The sequence below is a fragment of the Pocillopora damicornis genome, chromosome 4, assembly GCF_964200805.1.
Source record: "Pocillopora damicornis chromosome 4, jaPocDami1.2, whole genome shotgun sequence".
NCBI lineage: Eukaryota > Metazoa > Cnidaria > Anthozoa > Scleractinia > Pocilloporidae > Pocillopora > Pocillopora damicornis.
This window is the reverse complement of record NC_142673.1, coordinates 24941916-24961284: the sequence shown is the minus strand read 5'-3', so window position 1 is coordinate 24961284 and position 19369 is coordinate 24941916. Positions and strand designations below refer to the sequence as shown.

Below are 19369 nucleotides of genomic sequence, written 5' to 3'. Positions count from 1 at the left end.
AACAATTTTTATCTAACATACATGTAAGTTCAGTCCTATTTACAACTTCGTCAGATGTTAATGCCCATAGGGGTGTAAAGCCAGAAAAACAACAATCGGAGTTGAATCAACTTTTTGCACAGCTTAAGGGTAGCTCTAGTCAAAGTGGATTTGTTGGTCTACTCAAGGAGGGTATAGGAAGGTGTGCAGGACACACTGCCCTAAATTACTTCTTAGTGTAGCTGCACCAGGTGTTTAGGCTGTATTTTAGAAAATAACCTCAAACTCCTCTTATTAGGCAAATTGCTATGATATTTGAATCTTCCACTGAATATTCTATCTCCAACCGCTTCAGACGATTTGTGGTCCTGAGAGGGAATGACCATTAAGCAGGATCGCAGAATACGGGGTACCTAGTTACTTATGGTATCAATCACCGTTCTTGATCTTTGACCTTTCCACTCCATCTCACGATGAAAATTCTCCTAACTGCTCGCTGTACATTTCTTAAAAATTATATTCTGAGAATTTGGTGTTGGATGAAATAATACTCCCCTAATTAATAAGCCATTTAATCTCTCCACTTGTGCTTTCTTCTCTCTTTTCTTTTCTTTTCTTTTTTGTTCTTTTTTTGTTTTGTTTTGTTGGGGGGGGGGGGTGGGGGGAGTGGGGGACTCCCTTAATTTATTAAGAAAGTGAAACCATTCTTGTCCCCTACGGTCTATAGCTGATAAATGTTCGTATGCAAGATTTCGCCATTAGCGCAAATATAAGTACGACCCTCGCTCTCGATCAGTGGTGAGAGGTTATTTTAAAACCATTGAGACAAACGGATATTTATGGTCAGCAGAATAATTATGTTCATTAAGATGATCAGAGAAACGTATGGACCTTGAAAAGGTGTTCGGCATAACGTTCGCCTTTGTCTCATGATCATTTAACGGCAAACACTCTTGAAACAACTACGAAATGCAAGTGTGTTCTGGTGGTCTGGCCTTTTCCTTTAGAATAGTCTTCCCCAAGGAAAGCACTGCTCTCCAGCTGGCCTACGGTAGTCGGAACAGCTCACTCCCTCTATGGACTCTTCATTAAGAACTTACAGCACTGCTTGTTGAAGAGTTATAACTAAACATTTATTGAAATGCTAACTGTAAGTTAGAGTATCTACGCGGGCAAGATAGTTTAGTATTATTAATTGGATTGATAACGTAAATTGGCAACCGTAAAGATTTAAGAAGCTGACGTTTCGAGCGTTAGCCCTTCGTCAGAGCTGTAGGCAAGACACGACCATATTTTGTCATCCTCTTGAGCGAAGCATTCGTTCAGGTAGTCATTATTGCGTTATGCGTTACATTCTTCACGTGTCTGACTTATTCTGGAAAAGAAAAATATTGAACTTGGCGTCTAATTGCAATTGTTAGTTCCCGCAAACGAAAAAGTCTGCAAATTCAACTTATTCATTTATCGTTTGAGTAGCTTACTCGTAACTAATAAAGAAGCGCACTTTTAGTTTTCAAGTCTTATATTTTTCAAGCTACTACTCACTTTCAGTATAACGGTACTGAAAAATTACAAACAATTACCAGTACACGGAAAAGCTAACATTATCGCGTGAGTCTTACAACAACATCGCGGAAAAACTGACCAATCAGTTTACAAGACCCATGCAGGCTTTAAACTTGTTTAGGTGTCTGTCACCACTACGGACAACAGTCCTTCTCAGGACTACCCTCAAACAGACGATCCGACTATACTACACGATCAAATGTCACCCTCACGTTTAAATCATTTACTTTAAAATAATTTTCATTCAACTTAGGTCTCCCAAATCGATTCGTTTTGATTATTAAATGATTAATTCGTTATTTATCAATCAATTAATGAGAAAACCGTAGATACCTCATAAATGAGTAAATGATTAAACACTGACATTTTACGCTAATTAAAATTATGATATGCAACGTAACTATTTATTTTGCTCGGTTCAAATGAAAATATATCAAGCAGCGTAACCAGCACTGTTAATTAAAAGCTAATGTTATTATTAGAATTGGATTATTTTTTCCCCTTTTTAAATTCCCTTAAAACGGCTAGAGCGCCCTTTTTTCTTAGCATCACTTCAGCTCTCATTTTCTTCTTATGGGAACAAACCCTCGTCCTCAGCTAGTGAATCTTTTATCTCGAGCCTTAGAAGTCCCAGTTCTTCACACATGTCTCCAACAGTAGCACTGTCATCTACGATATCTTTAACCACAACTGTCTCCTTCAAAATTCCATCTTCTAAATATGTGTCACTCAGGCGCTCTCCAGTGAATAATTTATTGGGCAAAATAACAGTGTGAACACATTTACTTTCCTCGGAAAACCATTGATAACTTTTAATCGTATCTAATAGACCCTCTTCTTCCATATGTTGAAAATTTGTGCATAAGCCTGGCATAACTTGTCCTGGGCGTGCTTGACGGAGTGGGACCAACATGATGCCAACGCTAGCATTTATGTCGTTCACCTTTAAGTGAGTTTGCAAAAGCTCACGATACAATAAACACTGGTAAAGAGGATTTTTAAAATATGTCGCTTCGTCCCACCATTTCGTTGGTGAATCAAATTTAGCAAACGTCTTCCAATCCACGATAACGACTTCGGGGTCACCTCCCGGAATTTGACGCAAAGCGACAGCATCTATCCTTCCGTTATATAAATCTACTTTCGATTTTTTAACAGCATAACCACAGATTCCAACTTCCGCTTGGACAAATTTGCAATGAAATTCCTCTTCCATCTTTGTCAAAAGCTGACCCTCTACACTCTCTATTGTTCTTTTTACATTAATTTGTTTCGCAAGTGCTAGGTGAAATTGTTGTCCCCGCTCTTGCGGCTGTTTTAAAGACCACCGTAACGATTGTTTTGAGGGATCTTCTCTGTGATTTCCATCCATCGAAATCGTGATGTTTTTTCTATCAAATGACTTCGTCACTGCGCAAACCTTTTCCGCGGTTTCCGTCCTAAACTTGGAGCGAAAATGGGAAATATATTAAATTGAAATAAACCAGAGAGAAAAATAACGAACTAAATCTGAATTTCGTCTAAGTCTTACATCGGGTCCCATCAAATGAGCTACTGATGAAGGGTTTCTAGCGTCGCACCCTGTAAAAAATTTCGACTGTAGGTCACACTTTTTAAGAACTTCGTCAAGTCGCTTTTCAAAATCTACAAGAGAACTTTTAGACGCCATTGTACAGCTACTTCCTCCGCTATATATGTTTTACTTATTTTGCGACCCTATAGAGTGTCATTTCCATAAATAGAGGGGAAAGTGATATAAATGAGGAGACTTGGCGATGTGTTCAGACATGAAGCAGTAACCTTGTTTATGTTTTCCCAAATTTTGTTATTAGTTTCCTATGGTTCTGAATATTTTGATTGCTAAGGGCGATCGTATAAACAAACATGATTGAGCATGCCTCGATCTTTGGCCTTACCTTGGTTAAAGCTCTACGATACAAGAAACATACGTCAATTAAATTGAGTGACTAATTTTCATTATTTGAGGGCTTCAGTCTTTAAAGCCTCTTTCACAAGGATAACCTGTGTTTGTAGGCATTGCAAAGTGATAATGAAAACCAATAACCTTCAGCAGGAAGTAATTCGGATAATTTTTTCAAGACGCTTTCCTGTTCTGTCTCAAGACAGTTCTTCATTCTCAGGTTTTGAATGGATTCAAAGTTCGTATGATTTCATAGCAATCGATTCATTAATGACATCTGCCCCTTATTATAGTAAAGTAGACCTTTTGCTAAGCATCAACGCAAGGTATTCATTCATTTGTGCCGAGTGTTAGTTCAATAAAATCACTGTACATTCACTAACGGAGTTAAACGATTGCATTAGAGGCTTAGTTCATTTAGAACTAAATTTTATTACATTTAGGACTTTATTACATTTAGGACAGTTATTACGTTTAGGCTCTCAACACACCTGCCCACCATAACCCCGCTGATCCCGGGCAAAAAACAGAACTCAAGCAACTGCCACTAAATAGTCTTTTCCTCAACGTTGTAGAACAAGGTATCAATGCGCTCAAGGCAGCCATTAAGACAGATATTAGCCGCCCAGAAGTGCAGCAACAAATTAAATGAACAATCGTGAAGAAGCCAAGCGACAAGGATAGCACTGATGCAAATCGGACTCAGCTGTTGCTACAAGCGTTACAGCGAAATGTCGGCTCAATAACCCCAACTAAATGCGGGCAGTGGTTCCGTTTTATGCAGACATACCTGCCCTGTTGTCTAAACAGAGAGTAAATTGAAGGATAAATAAGTCAATACATTTTTATTTCTTAACAGTGTGCGAACACGCAGTCTTTCTCCAAGTTGTAATCGCTCTTTGTTGGTTGTTAATGTTGTTTCGCACCGTGCTATTATTTGTCCATAAATGCTATGGTTTGTCAGTTCGTGCTATTAACGTTACATTCCGTGTGTACGAATGTCCAAAGGTGCTATAGATTGCACCTTGATGCTATTGAATGTTCATGCATATATTAATCGCACTATTTAAAGTTTACTCCGCCTTAATGAAGTTTAGTATGGCGTTAATGAATGTACAATGATTTTATTGAACCAACGCTCGACACAAATGAATGAATACTTTGCGTTAATGTCTAGCAAAAGGTGTAATGACTCTAAGCCGCTTGAGATGTCTTTAGCATTTGATGCTAAGCTACGCGGAATGAACAAGTAAAAATTATCACCTTTGCAGTTTGATAAGGACGGGAAACTCTCTCGAAGATGATGACAATTCTTCTACGAGATTTTTGCGCGCGAACTCGACTCTAACACGCACGCTTAAGGGTGCATTTAAGCGTTTCAACACCGAGGATTGGGAAAATACTTCATCCCTCCTCCCGCGTGGATGGAAAACTTCAGTAGTGTTTCAAGTGTTAAAATGCTTTTTTCAAATTTGTTGGACGTGATGTGAGCGAACTTAAGCGATGTTCAAAAATACACAGATAGCTTGTTACAGAATCCCCATGGCGATAGGTGTGGATTTCCTAGTTTACGCATTAAAATGTCTGTAAATAAGGTTGGATAGTTCATTATTCTGAAAAAAAAATTTTATGTAATTAGTCTACGAGTGGGAACTGAAAAAAAGGCAAGTCTGCCCATCAAATAGTCAAAGGGCGGCATGTCCAAGCAACGATTTTTTCAAGTTTCCTTTTTCTTCTCTTTCAAGTTTCCTTTTTCTTCTCTTTCAAGTTTCCTTTTTCTTCTCTTTCAAGTTTCCTTTTTCTCTCTCTCTCTCTTTAACAGGATATTTTGGATGCACTAAATAACTGACACACGACAGTCTCAAACAATATTTCCGAAAGATATATTAAGACTATATGATGAGATATCCTTCTTATTATTGTAACATTACTTTGTGCAAATAAATGATATGTTTCTAGAGCGAAAACATAAGTTCTATAAATTCGAAGACCCTATTTCTCCTTTTGAACTGGAGTAATCCTTCCAAAAAGTAAACAAAAGAACAGAAATGTTTCCTTAAACAAGAGACAATCCTCTCTTGAATAACTTTCGAGTACCACGCCAGGTATAGAGTCTGTCCTTCAAAGTTAACAATTCGAAATAGTGACAGAAAACATTTGCGATATTTTTCTAATATTGCCAATGTGAATCTCTGCGAAGCAGGCTGGGTCATATTTAAATGAAAGACAAATTTTGACCATCTTCTAAGAGCATGTCTGGCATAAACTGAGCTTGTAGAAAAGCTAATTCAACTTCTTACATAAAAAAAGAGATAAAAAAATAGAAAAAAAAACTAGTGTTCATCACAAAAAACTGTTTTCCTCTTAAAAAGTTGAAGTTCAACCTCAGCAATGTTCGTAATTTAATCAAAGTCAAAAATATCTTCACCTGTTAAGATAGTAATATAGTGCGATCATTGCGCGCGGTGAATGCATGTTTTTTGAAAAAGGAGCAATTCTGGATAAAACTACAGAGGACAGGGCCACTTATTTCTATCTCATTAAATCACCACACATCCTATTGTGTTCTGCATTCTTCAGAGCATGCCCATAGAGTGGACCTCAGTGGCCCTGTGTTCTGTAGTTGCTCCAAATTCTGGTATTTCATCAATATCTATATAATAACGAAGCCTCATTTTGTAACTTCTTACTTATTTCAAAGCAATAAGAGTGAAAATGATATCACTACTGGGTAGCACCACTGTAAACAAGAGAATATTACCACTTCCGGAACGGCTTTCTACACGCGCGTCCTCTGTGGTTCCGCCAATGCCTTCAAATATAGCCCCTGTTTATTCTCGGACTCTTTTAGCTTAATGTTTCTGTTCATATCTATGCTATTCAGGCTGTAGAACTATGAGAGGCAGCTGTCTTCGAAAACTTCAGATAATAGCCCGAAAAATTCAAGAAATAACTCTTAAAGAAATATGTTATGCTTTAAAATTTCCATATTTTTCTTTCATTATGACTAAGAAAATAGCTGTAAATTGTTCATAACTGCAACCTATATTCTTTTGGAAACCGGCCAAAGCCAGAGGAGGACCAGCAAGGGTGCTATTGTTTGTTTTCGTTGGAGGACGCCAAACGGTTTCTCCAGTGGCGGAGATAATCCAAAGCATTGATCCACCTAGGGAAAGGGAACAATAACAGGAATAAAATTAAGGAAGAAAATGGTCTTTCGCTTTCGAAATATCCTCGTAATTTCTAATACATGGCGACGCACAAGTGACACCTACAAATGCCATGGTCGAGTCGCGGCAAACCAATTCTAGCACAAAAAAATTAACAGACTCAAGGCAGAAGTTTTAACGTCTGTCAAAAGTTAAGTACAACGTTAAGTCCCCAACAAAGATTTGACATCCACTCAGTTGCGATTCCGCAATCGCATGATCTGATGATTAAGTAGCGCGGAGTTAGTAAGCAAGCTAAGCCACAGGTTTACCAGATTTACTTGTGACAATCGCCCTGTGTGCAGCTACGATCCGCAGTACCAAGAGCCTCCCGTGTTTCATCCATTGAAGAAAGAGAAGCGTCGAATATTCGAGCATTCGCGCCTCCGATTTCGCGCTCGGATGACCAATCAACCGAGTAACATGAAACCTAAAGTTGATTATCTGAGGAAAATGATGAACGAGATACACCCTCAAACATAATGTACAGGAAAAAATTCTGATTGATCGGCTGAAAACGAATGTATTTTCATGTAACACGAGAGCAAAGTTGTAACACGTTTGCAAAGTTGTAACAGGAGTAAAAATTACAAAGCGCGCGCTCGCTTTCTTGCAATTTTGTTGTCTTTAAAAAATCTAGTCGTGCTTATGAACACCAAATTGCACTCGAAATCATGTTATTACCTATACTGATTTGTTGGTACACCTCATTGAAACACCACTTGCACTGTTCTCTGTTCATTGTTAATTGTCATTTTGTACGCGGCATTTCGGAGACCAAAATTGAGAGCAGCAGCAAAAGCACTAAGTATCCCAACAAATGAATTTGGGCGTGTAAGCCAACGCTTAGTTGATCGTGTATTTGACAAGCATCACACAGATGGACTGTTCGGAATCAGGCGAAAAAAATTTCCTGAAAACCGTGGCCCAAAACACCACAATGCCAATCGAAAGGTTCGACTCGTATTGGGGGCATCGTACTTCTTATTTGTCCGAGTATACCTGTGTCATTCCCTGACAACATCTTTCTTAGAATATCAAATAAATAGGTAAACAAATAAATAATTAGAACAAAAAGATACAAAATAGAGTAAAATTTAGAATAAGGTGTTCCGTACCTGAGCTTTTCCTGTTCATCGTGTGCCATAAGCTCGTATGTTCTTGTGGGAGTCACCACATTGAAGCAAGCATTGTTGATGTCCTGCTGTGAGGGAGGCTGGTCTTGGACGGCAATAATTACATCAAGATCTATAAAGCTACACAAAAAACGAAACAAATTTACATTTGTGCCACAATTGGTAATACGTCGCAATTTGATTGGCCGATTTTCCGTCGTCGATAAGAGAACAGATATCGCTGCTCGCAGCAACGTGTCACGCGATGCTTTTGATCAGCTCTCAAACCTGAATGATTAGGAAATTTATCCAAAGTTAACGCCGATATTTTGGCAAAAAACAAATCGAAAGTGGTTTAGCGTGGTCTGTACTTTTGTAGACAACGACATTTGTCATCACAAGTCCACAACACTGCGATGACGAATATCTTTGTCTATAAGAGTACAGACCATGCTAAACCTACGTCGATTTGTTAAATTATCAGAGGAATCCTAAAGACCAGACTGATTGTCGAATCAAAACTTCAGCAGTCTGCGGTTCCAGGCATTCAGTTAGGAAAATGGAGTTAATAGTAGTAGCGGAGCGAAGCTCCCTGTTTTTTTTCGCTCAACCAATACTATCGCACTTCGTTTCACTGACTGAACGTTTGGATCAAGCTATAGCTTCTGTAGTAAATAGTGCCAACTTTAGGGTAGGTAAAATGATCGTCCAAGAGCGGGTAGCCCCAAAAAGGACTGCTTTCGTTGACGATTATTTAAGTTTAGAGAACCTGGTAAGGGGTCATAGTTAGAGTTCACTAAGCACTTCCAATAGAACTAGCCGTTTTCAGTCGAATAGCGATAGAATATGGCTGGCGTAGCTGGTGGTTTTACATACACGGCGAAGTCGCTATAGGCTTGGGGCACGTCACCAAGCGCACGAAAACTGTCAGGCTCACATATAACCGCCAGCTACGCAGCGGACAGAGGATTGGAAAGAGGAATAGGGATTACTCGTGACAATTAACTATAGGATTTGGTCGTGCCTGTAAATACAGATTTGAAGAATCGTCTTCCTTATACCAAAGGTACCTACCCTCTTGGTGATGTGTTGTTATTTTTTTGATAATAGTAGAGCCTGCTATCCTTATCGGTTGAAAACCAGCGACGTCTCCATTTCCGTCCCGTGAGGCCTTTCACGCCTCTCTTGCATAACCAGCCACGGACTTCACACAACTGATAAAGCAAAAAATTTACAACAAAGTGCAAAACAATAACATAGCGAATAAACATAGCAAGAGTTTTGATTGCGTCTTGAAAGCCTAAAGGGTCCCTTCATGACAAAAATAGGATAAATGACCTATGGCCTTTTAAATGAGAGGATGGTGCATTTCATTTTAAGAGGAAATGTGTCACAAGCAGGAAAAAGGAGATGGAGCTTCATGTAAGCATTAGCGAGGATGCTGAACAGATCTTACCTTTGTTTTCGGTGCATTCTTTTTACCTCCCTGCGTCAGTAAGAACATTGGCAGCCCGTTAAAAGTTTCATACACAAAGCACACATTTCATGTACGATAGATGCATGAGTAAGGAGGGAGAGTGGAGAATATAGAAACACCTAGTCTGTTCCAGGCGTTCAGTTAGTAAAATAATGGAGCGACAAAGTACGCGGCGCAATAGTATCGGCGGGGTGAAAAAACATTGTTTTGGAACAGTAAAAAAAAAACATTGTTTTTTCGCTCTTCCGCGACTATTGTGCTGTTTATTATTCAATTGCGCTTCGTTTTACCAACTTAACCCCCCGAGCAAGGTACGAAAGAGTTGGCTACTATAAAAGAATCTCACTTCATAACTTGCTGTTGTAACTTCCTTTTCCGACGTGTCTGTCAATTTGGATTCTGCCTCTCCAAGCTTAACAACAAAAAAATGTGTGAATATTTACAAGAAATTATAAACCCTTTCTTTAACCCTTTAACTCCCAGATCAAATGTGCAATTCTCCCTACTATCAACCATACAATTCTTATAATGTTAGTTCAAATAATTTAGTATTGGATCAACTAATTATCCCCAAATTGATCTCATTCATCATTCTCATCACTTATATGGTTAGTATTGTATAGATATTGTAAGGAGAAATTCTGTCTTGGTCACTCATGGGAGCTTAAGGGTCAATACATCATCTTATTTAGACTCCCCAATCGACATGTTCCGGCCTAACTACAACATTGATTAAAAAAAGAGACTGATAAAGAAAAGTAATTTAATCTATAATACATAAATGAGAAGTCAACTACTACAGAAAACTATAGGATCGGGTTAATTTCTACCGAAAAAACTAAACTTCTTAGGTGATCTCTTAAGCTGTGTTTAAAAATTGTCATGTTTGAATGACTCCATCATTCGGGTGGTACGGAGTTCCACATTAATGGCACTCTTAACACTTTGGGAGGTTTATGCTGTTGGCAATCCTTCTATCATAACCGTGGGCTTCAGATCTCTTTTGAAACATATTAACAAAGTAACTTGATGCCTGATTGTTCTGAACGTTTCAGATTCTGGAGGAAGCTTTAACTTTTTACTGTTCCAAGTGGAGGGATAAAGTTATTCCGTATGTACCTGCATCCTCAAGTCTTCAACTAACATTTGCAGCTCGGTAATTTCTGCCTGTAATTCATCCCTTTCCCTGGCAAAGTCTGACTTTCCGAATTCCGCCATTATCCCCAGCTGTTCCAATTCAGATTGCATGTCCGTCTTCTCTTTTTCTAAGTCGGTTACTTTGGTTACAAGCTTTTGATAAGCGGCTCTCAAGTTCATGTTATCTTTCTCAAGTTGCCTACACAAGGGAAAGAAAATACCTACCATAAATTTTGGTATTTGAAGAATTGACTAACTAGGCGTAGGGGCTCTCAAAGAAAACGATTCCTAGTTATAATATTATTTACAAATAATACTGTAAATTTAAATTGGAAGATTTCTTGTCCCTGGTATCTCGAACTACCCACTATCTCGAAGCCGAGGTAACTCAGACACCAAACGCAACCCACCTTTCGTATCACAAACTTATCGATCTCCCAAATTCTTAAATCCATTGAAGGAAAAAAAAACACAATAATACGACAAACAATAAAAACTTCTAAAGTCAACAACCAAAAAGACTCAACAAAAAAGTCAAAAAAATAAGTTGAATGAAAAGGACGTACTCGACTCTCAGTTGACTATCGCCATCTTCATGAGGATTTTCCTGCAGCCAATCAGAGACTCTCTTTTCACGAGTTTCAGAAGGCACGGTCTTACGAAACAAAAAATGAACAGATGAGCAAGTAAATAGTTATGCATCACCTCTTCCTATCATATCTTCGAGGAATGCAGTAACTTGTACTGTTGTGCGAGTAAAACTCCTTGCAGTTCCAGATTTCTACTCTTCTGCATTGGCCGTCATGAGCGTGGGAAGTAACAAAGGATTAGGCTGGTGTTTTAGTATGCTCAGTAGACCTGTCTGTCATAAATGGCAGACCCTTTCTTCATTGAGATAAGTGAGCCGTTCAGACTACGACATGTTTTACCTAAAAGCGAGGTAAAGAAGGCTAACTTGCTCGCATAAGGACGAATAACATATCATGCATACCAATGTCAAGAAAGGTAACGGATTGATCTAGAAAACTCATGCCACCCTCTCGACCAATCAGACGCAAAACTAACACCAATCCCTTGCGAAAGCGTTTTGGCTACTCTATGGTTTTGTTTCCACGATACCCGTCCAACAGCGCTCTGCCGGCAGAAAAGTTGACTTGAGGGTTTAGGAGTTCATCAAAAAGGGAAGAGGCTTAAATGCGTTGAAATTATCCCAGTTTTAGACCATAAAAGGACTTGTAGTATCACTTATCAAATAGCAGTTGAGATTGGCATACCTCAATATTTCCTGGTAGCTCTGCGGACGAAGAGTCTGATGACCTGCGCTGAGGAGAAAAATCACAGATTACATAAGTATTGCAAAAAAGAAGTGAGATTGGAATAAACCACTCCAATCTGGAGTATATCAACTCAGTTGATAAAACCAGAACCACAGACGCAGCACCACAATTTCCTTAGAAACTTGCTTTAAGCAAGAAGGTCTTCTTACCGTTCTTTAAAGCTCAATAATCGTACAATTTTGTCAACAATTTTTACCTTGTTCTTTCCAGAGAATGAAAACTGAAACTTGTTTTTGAAAGAACTCAGTGACGACATCGCTGTACTCGACAAGTTGATGGACATGTCCTCTAGGTCTTCCTCCCCATCCTCTTCTGGTATCGTTGATTCTTTTAAATCTTCAAAGGCGGCACTGACAACTTTTCTTCTGTCTCGGTCTCTTTCCAAAAGTTTGCTGCGTTTGGTGTCTGCTTCTTCTGACGCTGTTTCTTGGGATGCGTGTGTAATTTCCTTACTCGTATCATCTACATAGACTACAAATAAAAGCAAATTTAACATCGTCAACCTTGAAATAACATGAACACGAAAAATCTCGAGACTGACAAGCATATGGTTCTTTTAATTATGTATCAGAGAATTTAATTATTAATCACTTCAAACAATTGACCTAACTTTTTTTTCTTCAAAGAACCTGTTACAATTTGAAGGGTTCGAACTTTCTTTTGAAATCAAAGGTGCGCGAGGAAATAAAACGACCCTTCAAATTTATTTTTTTCAGAGGGTGACAGTAGCAAATTGAGGTTTGTCATTTTTGTGAAGGGTTTAAGTGTGAAGGACAACCAAGAAACGTTGGAAATTAAGTCACCACAGACTGAACTTGGTTTGGCATTTGATTGGTTGAGAAGGTGGCGTACATTTTCTAGACCAATCACAGAGTGATTTTCAAAACCAAAGAAATCCCAAATTAGACTAAGTTTTATTACCTTGGTTGTTACCGCTGACCGTAGCATCTGCAAGGGGATTTCCCAGCATGGCCACATTTCTGTACTCTAGTGTTTTCATTTCATCAATAAATTGAGACCATGTGCTGTGGCCAGAAGAAAATAATGAGTATGATATGGAAATGGATCCCTATGAAATAATCCATTTGTCTTAATCGGACTCTAATTGGCTCGTAGCAGGTATTGTCCTTGTGCACTCAAAAGAAATAAGGGTTAGATTTGTTGCGTATTTGCGTATATTGCGTACTGTTTTCTAGATCCTGTAGACACATAAGACTCACTGGAATAGTTTAACATACCCAGGCAGGGCGTGAAATTAATTTTTTTTTTTCTGATAGCCACTTGGCTCCTAAATTCAAAAAAAAAGTAGGTCGCCATTTTCAAAGACAAACAAAACCTTTTTTTACGCTGTCAGCGCTCTAGATTGACCATCAAAAATTAAGTTAGGAAAAAGATCTTTAACGAGCTACAAAGTGGACACTAGGATGGTTGATATACAACGTTTAAGCTCAACTAAATCCAAGATGGCGTCTAGTTATCGATATGGATGCATGTGCTGCGTTTTGGAAACAAACTTAACGACGAAGTTTGCCGCGGATTTATCTTTGCAAATCTTTTTAATTCACTATAACTCTTGGAAAGGTTATGATAAAACATTTTAGTCGCCAATTTGGCGACTAGTTTTCAGGATTTGGTCGCCAAAGTGAAAAATTTAGTCGCATTGGCGCCTGTATTAGGTGCAATTTCACGCCCTGCCAGGGAGGGTCACTCTCTTTTGAAAGTTTTTGTTAAGCAACTGCAGCCTGTAAAGGTGTGGTTTTGACCAATCTTAGTTAAGTTGTTCATAGGTTACAAATTTTTTGTCCTAACAATGCAAAACACAAGGTTTGGAAATAGGTATGTTTTGGAGCAGATGTAAGAAGACAGGAAATGAAAGGAAATTTGCTGAATTAGGGGGGGGGGGGGGATGTGGGTCAGACAAGCATTACATTTTTACAGCCATAAACTAGAAAAAATTCTTTGGATAAATTTTTGAAGCAATTAAGTTCTACCAAGCCACACATAATTGTGGTACATCAAAAATCTTGATCTAACGTATAATACCCGTAAGTTAAGCAATGTCATCACTCATCTTAGTTAGGTGTATGTGCAATGAAGACATCACATCCTGATTTTTCAAAGGGTGGATAAAGCTATCCACTGAATTAATTTCTATTCAGTGGACAGCGCAGTACACTTTGTCAACACTTGTCCTCTAGCGATTTGTCCATTGAATAGCATTATTTGCCCTGGAACAACTGGAGCCAGGCTAGGAAGGAAGCCATTGATAACACCTAAAGTCATGGCTGTTTCAACAAATATCATTGTCAATTGCAGTTGTCCTTTACTTATGACTTACTGTTTAGAACGGTCAGCCAATTTATTTGATTCCCTTGGTTTATTGTTTTCTTCTTCTTCTTCTTCTTCTTCCTCCTCTTCATCACTACATTCTGCCAGTTCAGACAACCTTGACTTGAATTCTGCCTCACTAAGATGACTAAAGTTGCTTTGCATATCATCCTCACTTTGAAATGACGGAAAGGAAAAAAAATTATTAGAATCATTTTTTATTTAAAAGACATAATCAATAACAAGATTTTTCAAGCAAATGGTATTTAATTTAAAAAAATGCAAAAACAAAAAGCAAATGAATGGAAAATGAGTGAGGCTCATTTTCATGGTCTTGGGTTTTAACAATTCCATTGGTAATACCAGTAATTATTTAATAGTAACTTGAACCCAAGTCTCAACCTCTAAGTGATGCTCTATGCCAGATTGTTTACACAAAATTGTTAAATACGTAGTGGACACAGTAGAGGTCAGTTTTGTTTCTGAAAAAAAAAAAAAAAAGCCTAAAATTTGAAAGGAATGAGAGGAAATTCATAGGGTACAGTGGATGTCTGAGGAAAGAGTTTCTGTCGAGGAATCACTACATTTCAGCAAAACCATGTTTTTCCCTGTCCAGGGGCCCCTAACAGTTTCTCTCTAAATAAATCAAAATTTATCGACCCTTTCATCCTCCGAGAGTGACTTTCCCCTTGAAGTATCACTGTCTGCTTAATTTAATGAAACATAAAGTTCCTTTCATAATAGAAATGACCACTGATGAAAGAAGTTCATGATCAAAACAATTATTTTATCCTAGTCAATTACCATAAAAATTTAAAGCCAACAGTATAGAGAATATGCATTCTGATGTTAAGGTGTAAATGGTAAATATGCAAAGAACTTACTCTGCTCTTCCCTCCTTAATAAATTCACATCTAACTTTTGCTCCAATCCTTGCAGATACAATCTTCTTGGAGAGGGGTTTGAATTCCATCTCCAAATCAAATCTAAACTCATATATAGAAATGCTAACCGTTATTAAAATTCCAAAGAGATCTGAGGAGTGTGGGAAATCCTTGCAGAAGAATGGGTAGACATCACAAAGAAGCATACTTTAGGGGTTCACTTAAAGCCCATTAGCAATGGTCTGTTGCCCCCTGAAAGACCACTGACATCTCTTTAGCCTGTAAGCAGGATCTCAAGTTTGGGTTTTGCCTTACAGCACAGCTACCTATTTCACCATAGGCAACAGCTCATGAAAAAAGTAACCCCCGGCACTTGATAGTTATTTACACAATGATAACTGATTGAAAACTTGATGTGACAATTATAATGGCCATACTTCTCTACTCTCTAACTATTTCCAATTTTAATTACTGTTTTACAAATAATTAGGGACCAAAGCATCATACACTTACACTTCCATGTCAAGAGAGGCATACTCTGCCATGTTACAGGGGAAAATAGCAAGTTTCTTCCTTGCATCTGTAGTAACCTAAAAATAAATTATACTACACATGACTATCGAGCAAAATGTTCCTTGTGATGATTCCTTGTCTTGTTTATATGCATTAAATGTAATTTAACAGAGTTAACAATGAAGAGGATCAGTGTTCTGTAGTAGTCAGCCATTTTTGTATATGCACATGCATTGGGTGATTCCATGTACTCTTCGTTTGAGGCGTTCTTGCATGTGCTTGGAGAGTGGACTTCTGTGTTGTTTCAAGTGGCAGCTCATTGTCCCCACCCCCTCCCTCCCTCTTTCCTGCAGACCTGCTGTAATACTCTGTATAAAAAAATATGCTGGCTACAAATAGGTCACAAGAAGACTTACATTTTCAAGGACGAACATGTAGTCTTTCTTCCTAAACATGACTCCAGTAAAATCCTGAAAATTTATGACAGTCAAATTTAGGCTGAGCTCATTATACATCTTATACATGCTGATATCAAAATGTACCCAATTTAGTTGCCATCTAATCACAAAAAAAAACAAGGCTGTGTACCAATTGTTGCAGCAAACCTGCAACCTCATGGCTTGGTTGGAATAAAGCCCCAGCTGACTTCTGACACAAAATCAAATTCTCCATGTGTTTCACAAAAGAATACAAGTCTGCTAGGAATGAAAACTAGCAGTCTACTAGAGATCACTTAAGGCATTGTTCCTCAAACTTCAAAATACCTTGTAAAGCGTGACAACCAAGTCCACGGAGTTGGGTGGAAACCAGTTGGCAGCATAACTAACAATTCCTGTCTTTTCATCGGTAATTGACACTTTTGAAGTGGGCTGTTGACAAACACACAAAAAAGTAATGTTATATTTTGATGATCCTTAATTCTACTAAACAAATTTCATGGATGACAAAATTGGTTGACACATTGTATCACACAAAACACCTCTTTTGCTTCTTTTGATTCTGAATATCAACATTCCACTATGTAAAATTTACAGCAGTTAAAAATGGAATTATTTCTCGCTCCCTCCACAATTATCAGACTAATCACCAAACTTATCTATCCACTGTTTTATGGCTACCTCTTCCACATTCATGATCTGAGCTTTTGTGCTCCTATCTCATGACTTTACAATTTCTTATAAAACTAATTTTGCAAAAAGAGTTGATGCTTGTCATTTTAATGTCTTACACCATCTAGCTGATAGTAAAATCTTTTCTCATACTGAGCCCTTGCTAAATGATCATTAATTGTGTAAAGAGAAGTAAAATGTAACTCCTTGTAGAATATAATTTGATACAGGAGCTAAGAATTTGTTGGACATTCTCAATAATGCCAATATAAAATCAATTTCTAAAAATTGCTTGTAAACAGTAAGCTCAAATATAAGACTTCTTTTCTGCTTAGAGTTGTCAGAGTCCAGTGAACTTTACCATTGGTGCATGCAACATACCTTCTCTGATACTTTGGAACGGTGACTTCTGAACCAAACAATGCTCAAGCAAGAAGGCTGCCTGTTAATATTTTGAAGGCCAATTAGATTTAACCCTTTAACTCCCAAGATCTCATTAGTAACTCTCCTTAGTGTCTGCAAAATGATTCCCACAATGTTAGTGTGGAGAATTTGGTATCGGATCAATAAGTAAATCCATAATTGATATTTTTCTTTATTCTCATCACTTGTCTGCATGATACTGTATAGATATAGTAAGGAGAAATTCTGTCTTGGTCACCCAAGGGAGTTAAAGGGTTAAGGAAATTAAACATATGGGTAAATTAATAAAATATGAGGGTATTTTGATCATATGCGCACCAGTCGCCTTGATTAATACTCTCCCAATGTAGATTGTATCTAATTTAGAAGGAACAACAAGACTTCGCCTGAATAGTTTGAGATCATTTTGAGGAAATTTTTAAATTTCAAAGTTACAGATACTGGCCGTTTTTATGCTAGATACGTTAAAGTCGTCTCGAGACGACTTTAACGTCTTAGACAACTTTAACTTCTCTAGCATAAAAACGGCCATTTTATGGAAGCCAGGATTGCGATGACCCTGTCACTGACTAAACCTTGTTTAACCATTTGTAGCTTGTACATTCCGTTGATTCAAAACTCGCGTTAAACTATAACATGTGTTGCAACGTGATAGTTCGACAGCAAAGAATACTTGCATTGTAAATAAGTCTGATACGGCTATAGTATTAATGTTACAATAATTGACAAATTGGAATAGCCGAGCAGGAGGCAGGCTAATCAGACTAACATGAATACCAATTCGCTACAAATACCAGAATCAATTTAATAACAAAAACCGTTTAAATATCAAATGACTGTTCATTGGAATATTAAATAAATCCGAAACCCGCTTCACAACAATTATCGACACCTATGGAAGGATTTCGCGCTTTTCGCTATCTTTAATTCTCGCCAACACCGTTAACAAGCGCAACGAAAAGCGCTACAATCAAAATATTATTTAATAATTAACTCTTTCACCAAGTTTCCTGCATCAACATGTATCGCGGAGGCTTAAAATGAAATCCAAATCAATTGAAATTTTAAATACGGAAACAATAATTCAAATATAGTAAACAGGACTGAGTGGTCTCCTATTAAATTTTGACACTATTTTCTTAGTCGAAACCGTCCATAAAATCGAACTGTCAACAGATAACCGGTGTCGGCGCGGACTCAAAACCTTTGGAGACATTCCAAAGGATCGAACGTTTTGACAACTAAGCTTGCCTTTGATATTGGCCTGATTGAGGGTAAACACAGGCTACTTTACTATTACAGAATTGTACTTAAGATCGCACTTACCATCTGTTGTTGCATTTTAAGTCGACGTATTCATAAGTGACTGTGAATCGAAATTTGCAGGCTTTCCCCTTAAGCGATTTTGAAAATGACTTTCGAACACGGTTACGAACGCTCATTGCTGTTATATTCTGAAGCAGGCGACAATTATCCAACTATGGTCGTATCCTATTTTTAACAAGTAGCTAAAGGCCTCATATAGGCTGGAAATCTACTCTTTCAATCGATTTCTGGGTATCACTGTTTCGATTTCCGCAGTAACATCCATCGCGCATATTTTAGATGACTTTACATTTGAGCGAGGTTTATTTCCGACTCCAGCGTCAAAATCCCGGATGACGACCAATTAGGCGGGAGGGGCGGACCTCAGTCTAGGCGGTAAAAAAATAATGAAGGCGTTTAAAGCTGCAACTTTTTATTAAACTTTGCTTTGATTTTTTTTCGTTTTTAAATATTTATCGAAAGGATTAAGATAGGTAAATGAACGAATCTTTTGTCTCAATCACGATGTGTAGTCAGGCTATCAAATGTATTGATCACGACACGTCGCGCTCAATACATTTGATAACTAGACTGTACATCGTGATCGAGACGAACGATAAGTTCATTTATCTACAAACCACGAAAAACAACAACATTTTATATGGGATTTTAACACATTCCTGGCGGGTAAAAAACTGATTCATGACTTTTTCCTTTTAAAATAGCGCACACGCAATCTTATTTGAGAATGTGAAAATTTCCCTTCCACACGTATTATCAGGAGCTGTTTACAAGAATTGAAAAGAGGACACAGAGATAAAGGCGTTCTCGTTGTCCTCAAAGCTCTTAAACCCAAACCTTATCAGGCAGTTGAACGTAAGTAAGTTATTGAGGGTGGAATTTTATGAGTTACGTTGCTCATATTGCTGTTCATTGTAGAAAAGAGATAAAATATTCTGCATTTCTAGTCAGCTGTAAGTCATGGGAGACGTCTAAATGTGGTAGGTACATCAATTACACTGTAGTTTATAGCTTGTATGTCACATATTTGTCCTTGCCACACATA

At 37.9% G+C, this 19369-nt stretch overlaps 2 protein-coding genes across 6 annotated transcripts; both read right to left on the bottom strand.

Moving 5' to 3' along the window:
• Nucleotides 1–1483: 1483 nt before the first annotated feature.
• LOC113683500 (uncharacterized) lies at nucleotides 1484–3349 on the bottom strand. Of its 2 annotated transcripts, none has more exons than XM_027200749.2 (2): nucleotides 3077–3349; nucleotides 1484–2989 (listed from the first exon to the last, which is right to left on the bottom strand). In XM_027200749.2, the coding sequence occupies exons 1-2, from the start codon at nucleotides 3212–3214 to the stop codon at nucleotides 2117–2119; spliced, it is 1011 nt and encodes a 336-aa protein (XP_027056550.2). In that variant the 5' UTR covers nucleotides 3215–3349; the 3' UTR covers nucleotides 1484–2116. The 2 variants fall into 2 exon arrangements, with proteins under 2 accessions (XP_027056550.2, XP_027056551.2); XM_027200750.2 differs by having other exon boundaries at nucleotides 1484–2984; nucleotides 3077–3279.
• A 1978-nt stretch (nucleotides 3350–5327) lies between these two features.
• Nucleotides 5328–18665, bottom strand: LOC113683501 (uncharacterized). Of its 4 annotated transcripts, XM_089205725.1 has the most exons (17): nucleotides 18325–18663; nucleotides 16957–17017; nucleotides 16231–16335; nucleotides 15883–15936; nucleotides 15467–15543; nucleotides 14954–15055; nucleotides 14080–14244; nucleotides 12663–12766; nucleotides 11938–12212; nucleotides 11679–11726; nucleotides 10971–11059; nucleotides 10387–10603; nucleotides 9614–9679; nucleotides 9247–9276; nucleotides 8865–9004; nucleotides 7794–7931; nucleotides 5328–6632 (listed from the first exon to the last, which is right to left on the bottom strand). In XM_089205725.1, exons 1-17 carry the CDS (start codon nucleotides 18438–18440, stop codon nucleotides 6560–6562), a joined length of 1860 nt encoding a protein of 619 aa, XP_089061851.1. In that variant the 5' UTR covers nucleotides 18441–18663; the 3' UTR covers nucleotides 5328–6559. The 4 variants fall into 4 exon arrangements, with proteins under 4 accessions (XP_089061851.1, XP_027056552.2, XP_089061852.1 ...); XM_027200751.2 differs by lacking the exon at nucleotides 9247–9276 and having other exon boundaries at nucleotides 18325–18665; XM_089205726.1 differs by lacking the exon at nucleotides 16957–17017 and having other exon boundaries at nucleotides 18325–18605.
• Nucleotides 18666–19369: the final 704 nt, after the last annotated feature.

What these genes read in the sequence shown, in the direction of transcription:
- LOC113683501 (XM_089205725.1), bottom strand. Translation starts at nt 18,440, where the DNA reads ATGAGCGTTCGTAACCGTGTTCGAAAGTCATTTTCAAAATCGCTTAAG. An exon ending in GTTCCAAAGTATCAGAGAAG is followed by an intron (nt 16,336 to 16,956) that starts GTATGTTGCATG and finishes GTTTGTCAACAG; the next exon opens with CCCACTTCAAAAGTGTCAAT. An exon ending in GGTCAGCGGTAACAACCAAG is followed by an intron (nt 12,213 to 12,662) that starts GTAATAAAACTT and finishes TTTTATTTGTAG; the next exon opens with TCTATGTAGATGATACGAGT.
- LOC113683500 (XM_027200749.2), bottom strand. Translation starts at nt 3,214, where the DNA reads ATGGCGTCTAAAAGTTCTCTTGTAGATTTTGAAAAGCGACTTGACGAA. An exon ending in CTCATTTGATGGGACCCGAT is followed by an intron (nt 2,990 to 3,076) that starts GTAAGACTTAGA and finishes TTTCGCTCCAAG; the next exon opens with TTTAGGACGGAAACCGCGGA.